We start from the raw sequence: 21,565 nt of genomic DNA on the forward strand, positions 1-21,565 counted from the left end.
CTTAATTTTTCGAACCGTGTCCACTTCGATGTGTCTCACAGGTTTAGAAAAAATTTTGATCAAACAAAGCGCCAGTCTCTCAGCAACTTCTCAGACAAAGGAATTCCGACAAGGGGCTGGACGACTCCTCCCACAAGGAATGCTCACAGGCGAATGACGTCACCGACAGGCGTGGAAAAACTCACGCATGCGCACGAGGGTTCAAGCATGTCTAATGTTAAAACATATTAATGAAATCCATATAGTTTTTGAAAAAAATAAAAAGGACCTATACTTTATTGACAGCCCTCGTACAACTACATACTAGTTTAGTGATTCACAGGATTGCTTAAAAAAAAGCAGTTTGAACATACAACCCCTGGCAAAAATTATGGAATCACCGGCCTCGGAGGATGTTCATTCAGTTGTTTAATTTTGTAGAAAAAAAGCAAATCACAGACATGACACAAAACTAAAGTCATTTCAAATGGCAACTTTCTGGCTTTAAGAAACACTATAAGAAATCAGGAAAAAAAAATTGTGGCAGTCAGTAACGGTTACTTTTTTAGACCAAGCAGAGGGAAAAAATTATGGAATCACTCAATTCTCAGGAAAAAAAATGATGGAATCATGAAAAACAAAAGAACGCTCCAACACATCACTAGTATTTTGTTGCACCACCTCTGGCTTTTATAACAGCTTGCAGTCTCTGAGGCATGGACTTAATGAGTGACAAACAGTACTCTTCATCAATCTGGTTCCAACTTTCTCTGATTGCTGTTGCCAGATCAGCTTTGCAGGTTGGAGCCTTGTCATGGACCATTTTCTTCAACTTCTACCAAAGATTTTCAATTGGATTAAGATCCGGACTATTTGCAGGCCATGACATTGACCCTATGTGTCTTTTTGCAAGGAACGTTTTCACAGTTTTTGCTCTATGGCAAGATGCATTATTGATGATGTAATGACAGCCATCTCCCCAGTGCCTTTACCTGACATGCAGCCCCATATCATCAATGACTGTGGAAATTTACATGTTCTCTTCAGGCAGTCATCTTTATAAATCTCATTGGAACGGCACCAAACAAAAGTTCCAGCATCATCACCTTGCCCAATGCAGATTCGAGATTCATCACTGAATATGACTTTCATCCAGTCATCCACAGTTGCTTTTCCTTATCCCATTGTAACCTTGTTTTTTTCTGTTTAGGTGTTAATGATGGCTTTCGTTTAGCTTTTCTGTATGTAAATCCCATTTCCTTTAGGCGGTTTCTTACAGTTCGGTCACAAACGTTGACTCCAGTTTCCTCCCATTCGTTCATTTGTTTTGTTGTGCATTTTTGATTTTTGAGACATATTGCTTTAAAATTTTCTGTCTTGACGCTTTGATGTCTTCCTTGGTCTACCAGTATGTTTGCCTTTAACAACCTTCCCATGTTGTTTGTATTTGGTCCAGAGTTTAGACACAGCTGACTGTGAACAACCAACATCTTTTGCAACATTGCGTGATGATTTACCCTCTTTTAAAAGTTTGATAATCCTCTCCTTTGTTTCAATTGACATCTCTCGTGTTGGAGCCATGATTCATGTCAGTCCACTTGGTGCAACAGCTCTCCAAGGTGTGATCACTCCTTTTTAGATGCAGACTAACGAGCAGATGTGATCTGATGCAGGTGTTAGTTTTGGGGATGAAAATTTGATTGTGATGTGATTCCATAATTTTTTCCTCAGAATTGAGTGAGTCCATATTTTTTTCCCTCTACTTGGTCTAAAAAAGTAACCATTACTGACTGCCACAATTTTTTTTCCTGATTTCTTATAGTGTTTCCTAAAGCCAGAAAGTTGCCATTTGAAATGACTTTAGTTTTGTGTCATGTCTGTGATCTGCTTTTTTTCTATAAAATTAAACAACTGAATGGTGATTCATGGTGATTCCATAATTTTTGCCAGGGGTTGTACTAGTTTTGAGTTTGCAGCATCAACAGCAGATGCTACTATTATTGTGAACACCCCCTTTTCTACTTTTTTTTTACTAATAGCCCAGTTTCATAGCCTTAAGAGTGTGCATATCATGAATGCTTGGTCTTGTTGTATTTGTGAGAATCTACTGATACCTTGTTTCCCATGTAATAAGAAATATACTCAAAACCTGGATTAATCTTTTTAGTCACATAGCACTACTATTACTACTGAACACTACTGTATGATCAATTTAAAGTTTCCAGTTGGCTTAACATGCATTTCTCTGAATGTAGGAGGAAACCAGAGCACCCAGACACAACCCACATGAAAATGGGGAGAACATACAAACTTCAAAGGCCCCAAATGGAAAGCGATCCCACCAACCTCTTGCTGTGAAGCGACAGTGCCAACTGCTAATCCACAATGCCACAAGGACTTTCAGTGACTTTGAAATGTTCTTGTATCCATCCCGACTTGTCTCCAAAAAAAAAAAAAAAACCGAACAAAAAAAAAACAAAAACTGGCTGTGATTTAATCCTTATAATTAAGAGTAAACTGCCCCATCTCAACTACTTTTTTTTTTAAATGCGTGGTACACCTTAAATGCAGAAGTGGATGTTTATTCACAAAAATGAACTTGACCACATAAAACAGACTTTTTTTAATTTGCATTTTCCTTTTATTCTGATTTGGTGTTGCAAAAGGGCCAGGGTTATGTACAAATATTTTTAAATAGAGAGAGAAAACTTCAAACATTACACATGTGACAATTATGGGCATCCTTTGATACATTTAAAGTACATCACTTTTACAGCCAGTTCTCTTCAGCGACATGAGGGGATGGACACAAACATTTCCAAGTCACTATGTCTTGGTGGCCAAGTAAAGTGTGCTCGTTTCCAGTGTGGAAGGTTCCCAGTTTCAAACCCACCCCTGTCCAACCTCATTTTTGCATGGACTTACCACACATTACCTCTCTGTATTTCTGAATGACTGACGTGAATGAAGTCCAAGTGGTATACTAAAGTATGGCAACACATATGACCCATTATTCTGGCTTATATTTGTAATTTATAATGATATTGTAGATTTGTAGATGTGCCTTTGTTCTTTTCAGTTTAACTTTCAGTCAAATTGCAATTGTGTGAGCTTTAAAGTTTGGTGTGGCTCTGCTTTAATAAATGCAATGTTTAAGCTAATTATGGTTCGGTAATTCTTGACATGAAGGGGTACAGCTGATTATAGTTAATGTGAAGATGGGTTTTTTCAATTTGTTTTCATTTATATAGCGCTAAATCAGAGTTGCCTCAAGGCGCTTCACACAAGTAAGGTCTAACCTTACTAACCCCCAGAGCAGCAGTGGTAAGGAAAAACTCCCTCTGAGGAAGAAACCTCAAGTAGACCAGACCCAAAGGGGTGACCCTCTGTTTGGGCCATGCTACAGACTAATTACAGAGCCATTCACAAAATGAACATACAGGAAAACCTGTTGGTGCGTAGCAACTCAATGTGTAACGAGTGCAGGCCAGTCTCACCAGTATGGAAAACATTTAGTTTGGTATTTAACAAGTTCAATACTGGAGTTCACTGCATGTAAGATGTGCCACCATGTTGTTCCCAGGGCTTAATTTGAGGGGGAGCAAGCCGGAGCGTACTCCGGAACCTCTGATGTTGGCTCCGCCAGCTATTTATACTGGATCCGTGATCCGCCACCTCTCTTGACTAACTAATATATGTATATATATATATATATATATATATATATATATATATATATATATATATATATTGTTATTGCTGCGATTGCTCTCACTGCCAATCACACCGCCGCCCTCCTGTCTGCTGTGTGGAATTGCGCCAAATCTGGCAACAGGTCCAGAGGCTACGCTTGTTGTTTTGATCCGGATGTTGACCGTAGCCGCAGAGCTCTGTGGCCACCGAGAGAGGACTTGGATTCTTTGCGGGTCCCGCATCCGTACCCCCAGAGGCAGTGAGTGAAGGGAGAGCCACGCATTGTGTTCTGCGTGTGTCTGTTTATAATCTTCTCGCACAGAAGAAAAAAAAGTGTGTTTACACAAGAGAGAGAAGTGAGAAAATGTTAATGCCTGTTTGAGAAAAGTGTGTAGTGAGGGGTTTTACAGCCTTAAAACATCTATAATGTGTAAAAAATAGCGCTACTTCGCGGATTTCCACCGCGTTCACACCGGGGGCAATCAGACGCTACAAATTCGTGGGGGTCGCGTGGCGACGGATGCGCCTTCTTCGCCCGGTGTGTCGCTCTTCTTGGGTGGACTTTTGCTGCGAAAATTCACCCCTGTACGTCATCAAATAGGAGGAGCTTCCATTCCGCTCGGCGTCAAGTCATCATGACGGACCTTGATCACACAGAGCGAGTTGTTGTGAAAAGCTCCCAATACAGAGAGTATCATTATTTGTTGCAGGAGCTGCGTCTGGTTGACGGCCGCTTTCAGCGATTCTTCCGCCTCTGCGGGACCCAGTTTGAGGACCAACTGTCCCGTCACGCGCGCTAGGGTGGTCCATAAAAATGGTCAAAATTTTTTTTTCAAAAAACTTCGTCTCACCCTCTAAATTTTTTGTACCTAACATAAAAACACATGTACAATTTCATAAAACTCTAATAATTTTTACTGGTAGCACACAGCCCTTAAAGATTTTGCTGGCAATAACTTTGTCATATAGTATGGTCATTTCCAGATATTTCCAAATTATTTCTGTCAGTTTAATATTGATATGTCAGGACAGAAATTATGGCAATACATTGGAAAATCAAATCTTTTCATATCCCATAAAATAGTTAACACTAAAACATGAATTGTGAGATGCAGTTCTTCTCGTACATGTATCATGCTCCTACAATACCTACATACTGGGGTAGCGAAGATTTTGTAACAATCAAACATTGCATTTTCATTTTATTGATGAAATACTGTTTCATTATTGATAAATTTAAATAAGTCTATGCTTTATATATTTCCACATATATTTTGATCCAGCTCCAAACAATAATCTTTATGCCTTGCAGTACTTAATATTCAAAAATGTATGAATCAGCACAAGAACCAATTATACAGCTGTGTAACATAAGAGAACATCCTTTACATGATAATATTTAAGTTGCTTGCATCATGACCAAGACTTGCTGCCGTTTCAGTCAGAATATAGGTGGCACTTCTGTCTGTTGTTTTCAGAGGTGTCAAGTAACGAAGTACAAATACTTCATTACTGTACTTAAGTACACTTTTTAGGTATCTATACTTTACTCCATTACTTATTTTTCTGCCTACTTCTGACTTCTACTCATTACATTTTCACACATGTATCTGTACTTTCTATTCCTTACATTTTTAAAACAGCCTCCTTACTCTTGGCTTCAGCACCGGTGGATGTGTGCTGAGGTGTCAGCACACATCCACCGGCGCGGCTCCACCTGAAGCCCGAGGCGTCAGTGCAGTTCCACTGGCGCAGCTTCACCGAGGCCCGAGGTGCCAGCGCCGTTCCACCAGCGCGGCTCCACCTGAAGCCCGAGGCGCCAGCGCAGTTCCACCGGCGCGGCTTTACCGAGGTGCCAGTGCGGATTTATCTGACCATGGGTCCGAAGAAGGCACTGACGGCGGAGGAGGGAGACGATATCAAGAAGTCCCTGGACTTTTTGTCTGAGGAAATCTCTGTTGTTAAAATGCAGCAGAAATCCATTATGGAGCTGGTGGAAGAAGTGAAGGCTCTCCGGATCCAGAATGCTGAGAAAGACCAGCGTCTGGTGCACCTGGAGAACCGTGTTGCGGAGTTGGAACAGTACACAAGGATGAACGATATTATTACAGGAATTCATATTAAACCTCGATCCTACACACGGGCGGTGTCAGAAGACAGCGGAGGGGAGGCCAGTGAGCAGGAGGCCAGCTCAGTGGAACAACAGGTGGCTGACTTCCTGCAATCTAAAGGTATTCAAATGGACTGTAATAACATTGAAGCGTGCCACCCCTGCCCAGGAGAGAGGATGGAGACAAGCGAGCTGTTATAATGAGGTTTGTCAACAGAAAACATAAAATGGCATTGTTAAAACAGGGACGGAAACTCAAAGGAACAAACGTATTCATCAATGAACATCTGACCAAAAGAAACACAGACATCGCCAGGAAAGCTCGTCTCTTAAAAAAGCAGGGAAAAATTCAACAGACACGGACATCCAACTGCAAAACATTCATCAAACTGAACGGAACACCAGAACAAGCGATGGTTATGGTAATCAGGAACATCAAGGAACTGGACAAATACGATCAATAAGGTATGAGGACACAAACACATCACAACACCATGACACAGACCAGAGGAACCTATTCATCTACTACATCATCTACATCTGGAGACAAGAAGGATATAACTCACAGGATTGCTGATCATGGAAAACTAGAACTGAGAACATTTAAATACACAGACCACAATGTACTGGACTTGGAGCACGATATAGACCCGGACAATAATTTCTTCTCAAATATCAATGACAGTTGTTGCTATTATACAGATGAACAGTTTAATTGGATCATTAAAACGGATAACAAATTATCAATAATCCATTTCAACAGCAGAAGTCTGTATGCAAACTTTAACAACATTAAAGAATATTCAAGTCAATTTAAAAAAATATTTAACATAATTGCTATATCAGAAACATGGATCAATGAAGATAAAGGAATGGATTTTGAACCAATCGAAGCAGTGGTTCGCAGACTGAAGCAATGCTTCGACCTATTGTTTCATTTATTCTTTCTTTCGCTTAATTTTCCCCCGCTAAAACCCTAAAGAGCATACTTCTGTGAGTATTATTTACCTTTTCTATGTTAAACCGACCTGTTATGGTCTTCTGAAACAGTTGATAGATGTATTTTATAACTTAAAAACGGAAGCGACGCTAACGCGTTAGCATGTCTATGGCATTTTCAATGTTAAAAGTTAGCATGAAGCAGTTCCAGCTGTCTTCACGTTCGGGTGCATTTGTTTTCAAATTGTAATATTTCTTAAATTTATTTTTGTTTATATGTTAATCTAATGATTATTATATACAATTTCAGAGAAAGAGACAAAAAGAACCTGAATAGAAACACAACAGAAAATAAAATATAAAAGCGACTAACAATGAACATAGATAAATACATGCATACAGAAATAAATAAATGTTTCCTGTGAACACCTAGTGACTCTCACACATCCATTTTATCCCTGTTTTATTTAAGTTTAATGACAGTTTGTTTCGGTCAAACCATATTTTCAATGTGTTAATTTCTTCAGTGATTTCCTCCAGAACTATCTGCCAAACAAGAAAACTGCTGCATCCTAGTAAGAGCAGAATACTACTGGAATGAATTTGAATAAGTTTTTTTTTTTTTTTTCTCACTAAATGGATGCTGCACTCACTCCAGTTTATCGTCTGGAATAGTCCCAGATTGCATTTCACAGCTTCTAGAATTGAAACATTTTCGTGCAGGTGGCGTTGGGGGGTAATTTTGGGTTTTGGGTCTTGGGCCACATGTAGAATGAATCAGTTTTTAAATTAAGCTTTCAATTCATATAGTGGCATCTACCTTTTTTTTTTTAAAGGTTACTTTATACTTTAAGTAGGTTTTGGAGTACATACTTTTTCACTTTTACTTGAGTAAAGAGGTCAAGTTGATACTTCAACTTTTACCAGAGTGTTTTTAAACTGCAGTATCTATACTTCTCCTTAACGTGTGTACTTTTGACACCACTGGTTGTTTTGGTCCTATCCAATGCTGCTGCAAGTCCTGGTGTTACAACAGCTTTAATTTTACTGGCTTTTTGTGGCACTGGCATAATTTCTTCATCTGGACTTTGTGTTCTCTTCACTCTGGCTGGAGACAGTGTCAGGTAGTGAGACATTAGATGGTCCAGGCTCCTCCAGTTTCTCTTTGTATTTTGCTTCTGCAGCTTTCCTTTTTTCTGCTTTGTTCTTTGGCAGTTTGTATTTTATCTATGCCTGTCATGCATCCTCTACCTTTCTCTCGCTGAGCAAGTAGGAACTGACTGTCATCTTCAAACTTTATCATTGTTAGGATAATGTTTAATTTTGTAGGGGTTGTATTTGCCCATTTGAGGGCAATTTGTTTCACTTTATTTCAGTCGGTGGAACCAATAAGGTATACAAATGTTCTACTGCTAGTAGCTGACATGTTTTACTGAAGTTTCCAGTTACTGGTTAAGCATGTTAAGTCAGCAAGTGTCTTTTTACATTTATCTCGTTAGATTCACCATCACCAAAGATCTGAAAGAAAAGCTGTGAATTGAAGCAAAATTTTCAGCTTGTAGCCTAAAATAACATTTGTGAAAGTATGTTTGTGAGAAATATTTAAACCCAGGTATAGTTTTAAATTGAATATAAAATTATACTTTAGTTACACTCAGGTGGCTAACTTCTATCCTCTTTATAAGTGATGTGATTAGATACTGGATAACCTATTGCACGGGCACTCGGGCAGCGATAAGTGATATATTTACAACCTTCAGCTATGATGTGCTACCTCTAAATATTAATGTATGACATATTTGGCAGGCTTTTTTTCCCAAAGCATCATAAAATGAAGGGGTGAGTAATGAATTTCCAACTTTTATTTTTTTGAACCACCCGTAAATAAAAAAAAAAAAAAAACTCAGCTGCTTGCTGCAGCTCACTCCTCCCCCAAAAACCTCTGTCATAATTGTGTTTAGAAACCAGTCACCATTTGTTTTATTATACATCTGTGTAGTTAAAATATTCTCCACACAGACAATTCGCTCGCGCGCGCACTTTAAAAAAATTAGAAAGAACGAAACTCCGCTGCTTGCTGTGAGGCTGCTCCTCACTCTTTCCCCAAAAAAACTGTCAATTGTGTTTATAAACCAGTCACCATTTGCTTTATTATACATCTGTGTAGTTAAGTAAAATAATCTCCATGGATGATTCCCTCGCACGCGTACGTAAAAAAAAAAAGAAAAAGAAAAAAAGAAAAAGAAACTCCGCTCCCGCTGCTGTGGGGCTGCTGCTCGCTCCAAAAACTGTCAAGATTGTGAAATAAAGGACAAAAGAGACATAAGTCCTGCTCACAGGCTGCTACCAGACAGGACATGTTCACATCTCCACGTCACTACATACAGTCCCTGATTGGTCATCGCGGCGTGATGAAAAAGTTCAGATTTTTCAACTTGGGGAGGAGGGCAACACAACGTGATGCAATATCGCACCACAAACACGCAAAACGCTCAAAATCGCTTCACACGCGTCGCGCTGCATGGTTTGGCACCAAAACGCGTCCTTATTACATAGGGATTACATGGCAACCGGTGGCTGCAGACGCTCGCGCCGCGCCCGGTGTGAACGCGGCATAAGGCCTACAATACATGCCCAGTTTATTTTCGGTGTGGCGCACAGCGTTGTTTGCAAGCCGCACCCCCCACCCTTTTTTTTCTGCACCGGAGCCACCCATCCTCTGGGCTCCAGGACCTCCCACTTTACAAATTAAGCACTGGTTGTTCCCTATTGTAACAGACACCGGTACTACATCCTTTGCTCAGCATAGGTATCAGGCCAGTGGACAACCTTCATTGGACACCATCCTCCAGCCTGTTGAAAAGCCTGTCTCATAGGATACCAAGTCGCAGATCACAAACATGACTTTGGTTCGTCTGTACAGACCTTCCAGTTGATGTGGTTACTGGAGACTGTTAAGACTAGGAGGCAAGTCGATTCATCTGTTCCATTGTTGTACTACATAAAAGTTTAGTTTTTAGCATGTTGACTGCGCACAACAGTATAAAGTAGTTCAACTGTTAAGTGATGTACCGCGTATTGTACTTGAATTTCGGTCGATTTGCTGGTAAAGTTTATACTGCTGTATACGAGGTCTGTTAGAAAAGTATCTGACCTTTTTATTTTTTGCAATAACCTTATGGATTTGAATCACATGTGATTGCATCAGCCAAGCTTGAACCTTCGTGCGCATGCGTGAGTTTTTTTCACGCCTGTCGGTTGCATCATTCGCCTGTGAGCACGCTTTGAGTGAGCACTGGTCCTCCCCCCCTCTTCAGATTTTCATTGTCAGGGAAATGGCTGAGCAATTGGAGCAGCGCTGAATCAAATTTTTCCAGAAACAGAGAGACAGCCAGGTGGAAACCATTCGGAAAATTCAGATGGCTTTCGGTGAGGATACTCTGGGCGTCACAGATTAAGGAGCATTACAACCGGATTAAAGACGGCACACAGTGCTCCGATCAACAGGCTGAAACGACCAGATCATTTCCAAACTGAATGCTGTGTTGATCCGGGACGTCATCTGACTACCAGAGAAATGGCAGAAAAGGTTTCCGGCACATTTCACTGTTAGAGATTTTGTCATGAAAACAGGAGCGGAGGAATTCGCCACGGAGCCGCTAATGGCGCAGACCGTGTTAGTCTCGCAGGACATGTGAGATGCTCAGCTCTTCGACAATTTCTCGGATACTCACTCGACTGAAAAGCCACCCAAAGCCGACTGAACCTTCCGAATGGTGGAAGAGCTGGGCATGTCCCGTGAGACTTCCAACACGGAGGTGCTTTTTGTTCTGCGCCATTAGAGGCTCCGTCCTGACGTGCGAATTCCGCCACACGTCTTTCATTACAAAATCTCCTGTAACAGTGTAATGTGCCGAAAAAGTGCTATGTCCACCTCTCGCCATTTCTCTGGTAGTCAGACGACATCCCGGATCAACACAGCCTTCACTTTGGAAGTGATCTGGTCGTTTCAGCCTGTCGATGGCCGCTTGGAGCGCGGCGCGCCCTCAGCCACTGTGGGCCGTCTTTAATCCGGTTGTAATGCTCCTTAATCTGTGATGCCCAAAAGATCTTCACCGAAAGCCATCTGAAGGTTCTGAATGGTTTCCACCGCTGTCTCTCACAGGTTGAAAAAATTTTGATGCATGGCCATTTTCCTGACAATGAAAATCCGCAGAGGGAGCTGGACCACTCCTCCCACAAAGCGTGCTCACAGGCGAATGACGCAACCGACAGGCGTGAAAAAACTCACGCATGCGCACGAAGGTTCAAGCTTGGCTGATGCAATCACACGTGATTCAAAGCCATAAGGTTATTGCAAAAAATAAAAAGGTCCAATAATTTTCTAACAGACCTCGTAAAGTCGAGGGTACATTCACGGAAAGGGTCTTAAATAAGAATTCTACAATATTATTGCACTGATTGATTAGTATTTGTCAAGATAAATGTATGCATTACATTTTAGATTTTCAATAGTTAAAAGATGTTACCAAGGACAAATCAAGACCTCAATCAAACTGCGGTCAAGATGGTCATGGACAATGAGCCTGCAGTTGGTCATGATTAGTGTACTCTTGATCAATGCCATGAAAATAGACAAATACATTAATTTTCATGAGTGAGGAAAAAAAACTGCAGTTGCAAAACAAACTCATTTACAAGCTTTATTTTCTTAGACCAGAAATCAGAAAAAAAACACTTGTCCCCCTGTAATTTGTCATCCATATGGACATGTGCAAGTGAAACGGCACAATGTTAAAATTTAACAGGGAAATACTGACACTTCACAATCACTTTCTTTGTGACATCACAAAACATGTAAAATGTGCAACATTTCTTTACCTATGGATTAATGTTTCATAAAAGTACCAGGGTTATTTAATGCTGTTGCAGCATACTGTATTACATAATCTGTCAGAGTAAAAACACTGATTTACTCCATCTGTACTGCACCAAGAGAAAAATACTGTACAGCTCACAGCCCTCACTTGCAGACTCAAAAGCATTTTTATGTTTAACATTGAAAACGGTCAACACCACCACCATGTGGCACACGGATGCATAACAAAACCACCATGTAGGTAGCTGCTATGTACACCAGCATTCAGTCAAGAAGGCTACTTTAAGTGATAAATCATCCTCCATATACCAAAGTGCACACGGTGAGACTGCATTCACTAAAGAAGTGCTTTAGCAGAAGTTAAATTGTGCTTACATTATATTAATTTCACATGAGCAACGCAATCATGAGTAGAGATTAAGCACATCCCAATGTAACAACTTAATGGCAACACAAAGTAAACGTGCATGTGCATCCATCCACAGCCACGTCAGAACTCAGTTTTAGCAGGAGACAGGAGCGGGTCATGGGGTGGCAGGGATCTCTGTCCAAACAGCAGTTCTCATTTCCTTGTTCACGAGCTCCCTCTTAAACACATCACGCATTCTGTTCACATGGGGAGAACAGAGAGCTTAAATGTTAACATTAATATGATTTCAACTTGGCATACACACATTAAAGCTGAGGTCTGCTGCTAGACGCAGTAGGACAAGTTATGTTTGGCTTTCAGATTTCATTAAAAACCTAATGTCCATATTAAGAATTCAAGTTATGACTTGGTTGGAAAAGAGCAAAAGGCAGTTTAAAAGCACACAGAGGCTGCTTTGAAACAGAAATAATAATAAGAAAAAGACTCACACTTGAGTTGTAAATAACAGGGCTCACAGTAGGCTTTCCTGTTTCGGATGCGGACCTGGACTCCAGTATCCGTTCCTCCAAGATGTTGGCGACAGCCCACACACTGAGGATGAGCAGTAAGTGAGAAAACGATCACAGTGTGGACCTTTCTTTTCCTAAACCAACCCAGCTTTCCGTGCACCTTGGCATCATTTAAGAACACGCTTACAAATATAAATACATCCTAATCATATAATGACTATACAAATCCAGTTGTATCAACTCTGCAGACCCCTGTTGAGAACAGCACATCCATGTTCTCATGAGTAGAAGCAAATTATGCTACAAAAAGACAGATGGCAAAAGAGTTTCTCACACACACACTCCAAAGATGAAAGTAACAGCCCAACCACCTCAGCTGCTTCAAAGAAATAAGATTTAGATAAGAGACAAGGATGGATGAACATAAACACTGGCATGTTATGTATAAAGTACAGGAAAGCAGAGGTGAGTCAGATGGGCAGCAACTTCATGTTCGCCCCCTGGTGTCATGGTTTGAAGGAGCTCCTCTCTGAAAGAGCTTTTAGCACAAGGCTAAATATTACCATCGTTGACAGGGCAACTGTGAAACAAAAGACTGAACACAGGCTTGTGTTGATTCAGTGTGTAGGGCCCAACAGTTCTCCAGATGTTAATTTAATTTTGTAAATTAAAGTAATAGCACAGGCAATAAAATTCATGGACATGAATGAGCAAAGCTCTTCAGCATCTCCCAATGTAATTTAGGTCCTTCAGACTTTGAGTAAATACTTCAGGGGAGCATTAGCATGGCTAAAACCTTTCAGCTTCTGTGTGTGTGTGTGGGGGGGGAAGCTCTGCCCCCCGCCGTTTAGAGCCCTCTTAGCCCCCCGCCACTTTAAGCATTTTTTAAAAATGTAGATGTAAGTTAATATTCAAAGTTTTCAGTAGGGCTGCACAATATGGCCAAATTATCGTATCTCAATATTGTCATATCACTACGAAATGAAAATGGTTTCACACAGTGCAGCAACAGTGAAAACTAATTCTTATAACATTAATAATACCACACTCATTTTGCACTCATAAGGTTAGGATACTGTGCCCTCCAAAAGTATTGTATCACTTGGTATTTCACACATTTTAATTTGTTTATGCCATTTCTAATACAAGAAATACAAAAATATAAAGAATAAAAATTTCTAAAATTATCTTCCTCAAACTTAAACTGAAGGCAAATGTCTAAAACTTGATAAAATCTGTAAATCAGTTTTATTGCCAGTTTTTTTCAGACAAGTCAGGGGATGGAAACATGAATATTTTCAAGTCACTGATGTCTTAGACTTTATTTACATTAATTATTAAGAAATACAAAAGTTTCTATGACCAAAACATCAAATCTAGGCTTTCATTTCAAATGTACTTTGTCACATTGTAGCTGAACTTTGAGGTCTTTAAGAAAATCGTCCTCTACACCACTTCATCAGGAAGCTAGGTTTTATGTTTTTAATGAATTTATACCAAGTTAGAGATTTCCTTTCAGTTTGAGTTTAAGGAAAATCATTTTAGAAAAAAAGACCAGACCCAAAGGGGCAACCCCCTGCCCGGGCCATACTACAAACAAATTACAGAACAATTCACGGACGAATATACAAGAAATGCTATTGGCGCACAGGACAGGAGGATCGCCAACACGAATACAACTCCCATCTCTGGATGGAGCTGCACCTTAAACAGAGAGAAAAAACAGAATCAGGCATCAAAGACAAAAAATACCGTATAATTTGCCAGCATTAAACAAGAAAAACAGAGAAATACTAAGGTGATCCCTGCCACTAGCCCTAAACGTCACTAAAAGACCCAGAATTTAGGTAAAGTTGAGGCCGCAGCCCGCTCCAATTGCTAATAAATGAATTAAAAGAGTAAAAAATGTAAAACAAAACTGTACCATTATGCTAGCCATATGAAAAGGGAAAATAAGTGCGTCTTAAGTCTGGACTTGAAAATCTCCACAATCTGACTTTTATTGACACAGGGAGATCATTCCACAGAACAGGGGCACGATAAGAGAAAGCTCTGTGACCCGCAGACTTCTTATTCACCTTAGGGACACACAGTAGTCCTGCACGCTTAGAACGTAAAGCCCGGGCCAGTACGTAAGGTTTAATTAGGTCAGCTAGCCAGTCCATGAGTAATTTTATAGGATAGTAGCAGAACCTTAAAATCTGATCTCACTGGGACAGGAAGCCAGTGAAAGGATGCCAAAATGTGTGTAATGTGGTTGTACTTTCTGCTTCGTGTCCAAAAAAAAAAAAAAAAAAAAAATTATATATTATATATATATATATATATATATATATATATATATATATATATATATATATATATATATATATATATATATATATATATATATATATATATATATATATATATATATATGCGCAAACTTACGGTATCACCCAAATATGAAAGCTGCTGGCAGCTCAGACCTGTTCACTTCAGCTCAGTTAAGAACTTGCTAACATATGGCCTGCTCATTAGCTGGTAAGCTTTCAATATCACATTACAACAAAGTCTGCCCTATACTCAAACCAGCCCTCATGAGATACTAGAAAAAAATAGGGCTGAGAAATCATACACTTGTCCTATCAATTTTACCGCCTTGGAAACTGTGGCAATAAAATCAGGGTGATACAATTAAAACTGTCCTTCCCACTGTCACCAAGTGCTTGCTCACAGGGGGTCATTTTGACCGTTGGGGTTTTTACGTAATTATTGTATGGCCTTGCGGCAACTGTTTGTTGTGATTTGGCGCTATATAAATAAAACTGATTGATTGAAAACAGAGCGATACAAAAAAAGACATTGAAAACACCAGGCTTTGTATCGCCCCCGCTTTTCATCCAATCAGGAGCCCCCATTTCTTATCCCCAACAATGAGACACCCTCATTTTGTGTTACCCTGGTGACAAATGAAGGATTCTGATACAAGAGATCATTCAACCAAGATGTCTGATCAAGGCGAGAGTTTTAGCCTCCCTAGCAGGGAGAATTCTACAACTTCAGTCTCATACTGAAGTTGTGAGACATCAAGAAGTTCGTGAAGAGGGCACTCATGGCTCAACAGACATAGGAACATTCCATAATTTACATATCTACATGATTTACCTGCGGTATTCATTCTACTTGATTCATGTGCATGCTTTTTTTTTTTAACTACTTTGATAATTATGTAGCTCAGACCTGTGTTATGCTATTTATTATTCATAAGTGAATATGAGTTATTAAATGAGTTGACGATAATTATATGGTTCTTTAGTTGTAATATGTGATAAGGTATACATATCAAAGTGGAAGTCAGCCAATCAGAGCTTGCGTAGAGTATACATACACACATACATATGCACACACACACCATCCGGAAAAGTATTCATAGTGCTTCACTTTTTCCACATTTTGTCATGTTAGTGTTATTCTAAAATGGAGTACATTATTTTCTTCAAAATTCTACACAACACGCCAAAATGACAGTGTGAAAAGGTTTTTCCTTGACATTTTTGCAAATTTATAGTTGAGTAGAATCCAATTTCTGTCAGAGAGGGACCTGACTAATCTGCCAGGGTAAATCAATCAATCAATTTTTTTTTTATATAGCGCCAAATCACAACAAACAGTTGCCCCAAGGCGCTTTATATTGTAAGGCAAGGCCATACAACAATGTAAAACCCCAACGGTCAAAACGACCCCCTGTGAGCAAGCACTTGGCTACAGTTTGAAGGAAAAGCTCCCTTTTAACAGGAAGAAACCTCCAGCAGAACCAGGCTCAGGGAGGGGCAGTCTTCTGCTGGGACTGGTTGGGGCTGAGGGAAAAAACCGGGAAAAAGACATGCTATGGAGGGGAGCAGAGATCGATCACTAATGATTAAATGCAGAGTGGTGCATACAGAGCAAAAAGAGAAAGAAACAGTGCATCATGGGAACCCCCCAGCAGTCTACGTCTATAGCAGCATAACTAAGGGATGGTTCAGGGTCACCTGATCCAGCCCTAACTATAAGCTTTAGCAAAAAGGAAAGTTTTAAGCCTAATCTTAAAAGTAGAGAGGGTGTCTGTCTCCCTGATCTGAATTGGGAGCTGGTACCACAGGAGAGGAGCCTGAAAGCTGAAGGCTCTGCCTCCCATTCTACTCTTACAAACCCTAGGAACTACAAGTAAGCCTGCAGTCAGAGCGAAGTGCTCTAATGGGGTGATATGGTACTACGAGGTCCCTAAGATAAGATGGGACCTGATTATTCAAAACCTTATAAGTAAGAAGAAGAATTTTAAATTCTATTCTAGAATTAACAGGAAGCCAATGAAGAGAGGCCAATATGGGTGAGATATGCTCTCTCCTGCTAGTCCCCGTCAGTACTCTAGCTGCAGCATTTTGAATTAACTGAAGGCTTTTTAGGGAACTTTTAGGACAACCTGATAATAATGAATTACAATAGTCCAGCCTAGAGGAAATAAATGCATGAATTAGTTTTTCAGCATCACTCTGAGACAAGACCTTTCTGATTTTAGAGATATTGCGTAAATGCAAAAAAGCAGTCCTACATATTTGTTTAATATGCGCTTTGAATGACATATCCTGATCAAAATGACTCCAAGATTTCTCACAGTATTACTAGAGGTCAGGGTAATGCCATCCAGAGTAAGGATCTGGTTAGACACCATGTTTCTAAGATTTGTGGGGCCAAGTACAATAACTTCAGTTTTATCCGAGTTTAAAAGCAGGAAATTAGAGGTCATCCATGTCTTTATGTCTGTAAGACAATCCTGCAGTTTAGCTAACTGGTGTGTGTCCTCTGGCTTCATGGATAGATAAAGCTGGGTATCATCTGCGTAACAATGAAAATTTAAGCAATACCGTCTAATAATACTGCCTAAGGGAAGCATATATAAAGTGAATAAAATTGGTCCTAGCACAGAACCTTGTGGAACTCCATAATTAACTTTAGTCTGTGAAGAAGATTCCCCATTTACATGAACAAACTGTAATCTATTAGACAAATATGATTCAAACCACCGCAGCGCAGTGCCTTTAATACCTATGGCATGCTCTAATCTCTGTAATAAAATTTTATTATCAACAGTATCAAAAGCAGCACTGAGGTCTAACAGAACAAGCACAGAGATGAGTCCACTGTCCGAAGCCATAAGAAGATCATTTGTAACCTTCACTAATGCTGTTTCTGTACTATGATGAATTCTAAAACCTGACTGAAACTCTTCAAATAGACCATTCCTCTGCAGATGATCAGTTAGCTGTTTTACAACTACCCTTTCAAGAATTTTTGAGAGAAAAGGAAGGTTGGAGATTGGCCTATAATTAGCTAAGATAGCTGGGTCAAGTGATGGCTTTTTAAGTAATGGTTTAATTACTGCCACCTTAAAAGCCTGTGGTACATAGCCAACTAACAAAGAGATTGATCATATTTAAGATCGAAGCATTAAATAATGGTAGGGCTTCCTTGAGCAGCCTGGCAGGAATGGGGTCTAATAAACATGTTGATGGTTTGGATGAAGTAACTAATGAAAATAACTCAGAACAATCGGAGAGAAAGAGTCTAACCAAATACCGGCATCACAGAGCAGCCAAAGATAACGATACGTCTTTGGGATGGTTATGAGTAATTTTTTCTCTAATGGTTAAAATTTTGTTAGCAAAGAAAGTCATGAAGTCATTACTAGTTAAAGTTAATGGAATACTCAGCTCAATAGAGCTCTGACTTTGTCAGCCTGGCTACAGTGCTGAAAAGAAACCTGGGGTTGTTCTTATTTTCTTCAATTAGTGATGAGTAGAAAGATGTCCTAGCTTTACGGAGGACTTTTTTATAGAGCAACAGACTCTTTTTCCAGGCTAAGTGAAGATCTTCTAAATTAGTGAGACGCCATTTCCTCTCCAGCTTACGGGTTATCTGCTTTAAGCTACGAGTTTGTGAGTTATACCACAGAGTCAGATACTTCTGATTTAAAGCTCTCTTTTTCAGAGGAGCTACAGCATCCAAAGTTGTCTTCAATGAGGATGTAAAACTATTGACGAGATACTCTATCTCCCTTACAGAGTTTAGGTAGCTACTCTGCACTGTGTTGATATATGGCATTAGAGAACATAAGGAAGGAATCATATCCTTAAACCTAGTTACAGCGCTTTCTGAAAGACTTCTAGTGTAATGAAACTTATTCCCCACTGCTGGGTAGTCCATCAGAGTAAATGTAAATGTTATTAAGAAATGATCAGACAGAAGGGAGTTTTCAGGGAATACTGTTAAGTCTTCTATTTCCATACCATAAGTCAGAACAAGATCTAAGATATGATTAAAGTGGTGGGTGGACTCATTTACTTTTTGAGCAAAGCCAATAGAGTCAAATAATAGATTAAATGCAGTGTTGAGGCTGTCATTCTCAGCATCTGTGTGGATGTTAAAATCGCCCACTATAATTATCTTATCTGAGCTAAGCACCAAGTCAGACAAAAGGTCTGAAAATTCACAGAGAAACTCACAGTAACGACCAGGTGGACGATAGATAATAAATAAAACTGGTTTTTGGGACTTCCAATTTGGATGGACAAGACTAAGACAAACTTTCAAATGAATTAAAGCTCTGTCTGGGTTTTTGATTAATTAATAAGCTGGAATGGAAGATTGCTGCTAATCCTCCGCCCCGGCCCGTGCTACGAGCATTCTGACAGTGTGACTCGGGGGTGTTGACTCATTTAAACTGTAACCAGGTTTCTGTTAGGCAGAATAAATCAATATGTTGATCAATTATTATATCATTTACCAACAGGGACTTAGAAGAGAGAGACCTAATGTTTAATAGACCACATTTAACTGTTTTAGTCTGTGGTGCAATTGAAGGTGCTATATTTTTTCTTTTTGAATTTTTATGCTTAAATAGATTTTTGCTGGTTATTGGTGGTCTGGGAGCAGGCACCGTCTCTACGGGGATGGGGTAATGAGGGGATGGCAGGGGGAGAGAAGCTGCAGAGAGGTGTGTAAGACCACAACTCTGCCTCCTAGTCCCAACCCTGGACAGTCACAGTTTGGAGGATCCAAGAAAATTGGCCAGATTTCTAGAAATGAGAGCTGCTCCATCCAGAGTGGGATGGATGCCGTCTCTCCTAACAAGACCAGGTTTTCCCCAGAAGCTTTGCCAATTATCTATGAAGCCCACCTCATTTTTTGGACACCACTCAGACAGCCAGCAATTCAAGGAGAACATGCGGCTAAACATGTCACTCCCGGTCTGATTGGGGAGGGGCCCAGAGAAAACTACAGAGTCCGACATTGTTTTTGCAAAGTTACACACCGATTTAATGTTAATTTTAGTGACCTCCGATTGGCGTAACCGAGTGTCATTACTGCCGACGTGAAGTACAATCTTACCAAATTTACGCTTAGCCTTAGCCAGCAATTTCAAATTTCCTTCAATGTCGCCTGCTCTGGCCCCCGGAAGACAATTGACTATGGTTGCTGGTGTCGCTAACTTCACATTTCTCAAAACAGAGTCGCCAATAACCAGAGTTTGATCCTCGGCGGGTGTATCGTCGAGTGGGGAAAAACGGTTAGAGATGTGAACGGGTTGACGGTGTACACGGGGCTTCTGTTTAGGGCTACGCTTCCTCCTCACAGTCACCCAGTCAGCCTGCTTTCCTGACTGCTCGGGATCTGAAAGGGGGGAACTTACAGACATTTGTGGGACTTTACAAATGCTTATAGAAAAACCAATTTGACAATATGACCCCATTTAAATCGCTTTAAATATGCAAGAAATGCCCTTAATTTATATCATGACATACTATTTGTGCCAGTAAGTTCACACAAAGGTTTGAGCAACATCTATATCATAATGAACCTACACCAGCTGGAATGACCTTTTTAAAAGTGAAAATTTTTTGACAACTAATTTGAAAGTCCTGGAAAAAAATGACAGCACTGCCAGCAGACCAGATTCTAAAAGGTAGATTTTAAAGAAGCAGAAGCACAGAAGTTCAGACATGACCTTATAAAATAAAACACCTAATGTAAGACTCCTGCTTTTCAGATGAGACCAGTCATGATGTCTCACCTGGAAACAGGCGAGGTGGAAGCAGAGACCAAGGGCCTCAATGACCATGGCTGCACCCCTACCCAGGACACGCTCACACACACAGCAAATCCGCTTTCCACTGACCACCCTGTGGCAGCACATGCAAGAGCGTTTGGCCAAACTTATAATGCACAAGTCAAGATAATCAACATAACACACTGTCACATGCGCAACAGTGGGTCTAAGAAGTACCTGCCATGATGAGAGGTGGGCATGGATTGGTCAGCTGGCTCGTTTCCAGGGAGTAAGTGACCTGTGGTGTCCTCAGAGAAATGCGTTCTGCTGTGAGACAGCGATGATCCAGTGGTGTAGCGGGAGGAGGCATTCCTAGTTGGAACGTAATCAGCAGCAGAGTGGGGTCGGAAGCAACCGACCGTACTGGTTGACAGTGGAGACTGACGTAAAGTGTCAAGGTTATCCAGGGACTCATACCTGCAGAGTGTGCAGTTGAAAATAATTGCAACGGAACAGAATAATAAAGACATTAAAATAACTGAGGTTCATATCTTTGATGTAATACGTTATAATTCTAAATTTTAACGGAGTCATTGGAACAATTCGGCCCTATTGTTCGGTAACCTCTTGATTAGTTGAACAGACCTCACTCAGCTGATCTACTCTGATTAGTTCAGTGATAAATAGAAAACATGCAGTGTTTTGGGTCCTGAGGACCAGGATTGGGAAACCGTATTAAATTACTGGATCATGGGATACATTAACCCCATCGACATCACACAAATGTGAAATAAAAATACAGGGGTGGGTGAAGAAGTTACACTGTTCATGTATTCCATAAAAATAAAATAAATGCTCAGTTTAAATTTTAACAAGCATTAACATATCCTCAATACAGTTATATTATGAAATTAAAAAGGAAGTTTCTATGAAGGGTTTTCCATTTTGCAGTTTTTGTGAGAGGAGATCATGACTAAGGTGGCTGTGAAATGCCACAACATTGGCAAAGGCAGGGAGC

The 21,565-nt window shown here is 40.1% G+C and overlaps 1 protein-coding gene across 1 annotated transcript in view; it reads right to left on the reverse strand.

Annotated features, from left to right (window-relative positions):
* Positions 1-11,537: 11,537 nt before the first annotated feature.
* lmo7b (LIM domain 7b) overlaps positions 11,538-21,565 on the reverse strand; it is a 130,542-nt gene continuing 120,514 nt past the window's right edge. Inside the window, exons 27-30 of the mRNA XM_034163418.1 lie at positions 20,785-21,024; positions 20,572-20,680; positions 12,459-12,561; positions 11,538-12,206 (exon numbers count right to left, since the gene is read on the reverse strand). Coding sequence (XP_034019309.1) covers positions 12,205-12,206; positions 12,459-12,561; positions 20,572-20,680; positions 20,785-21,024 — 454 coding nt within the window. The 3' untranslated portion in view covers positions 11,538-12,204. The remainder of the gene's footprint in view (positions 12,207-12,458; positions 12,562-20,571; positions 20,681-20,784; positions 21,025-21,565) is intronic.

Source organism: Thalassophryne amazonica, chromosome 2, assembly GCF_902500255.1.
Source record: "Thalassophryne amazonica chromosome 2, fThaAma1.1, whole genome shotgun sequence".
Classification (NCBI taxonomy): Eukaryota; Metazoa; Chordata; class Actinopteri; order Batrachoidiformes; family Batrachoididae; genus Thalassophryne; species Thalassophryne amazonica.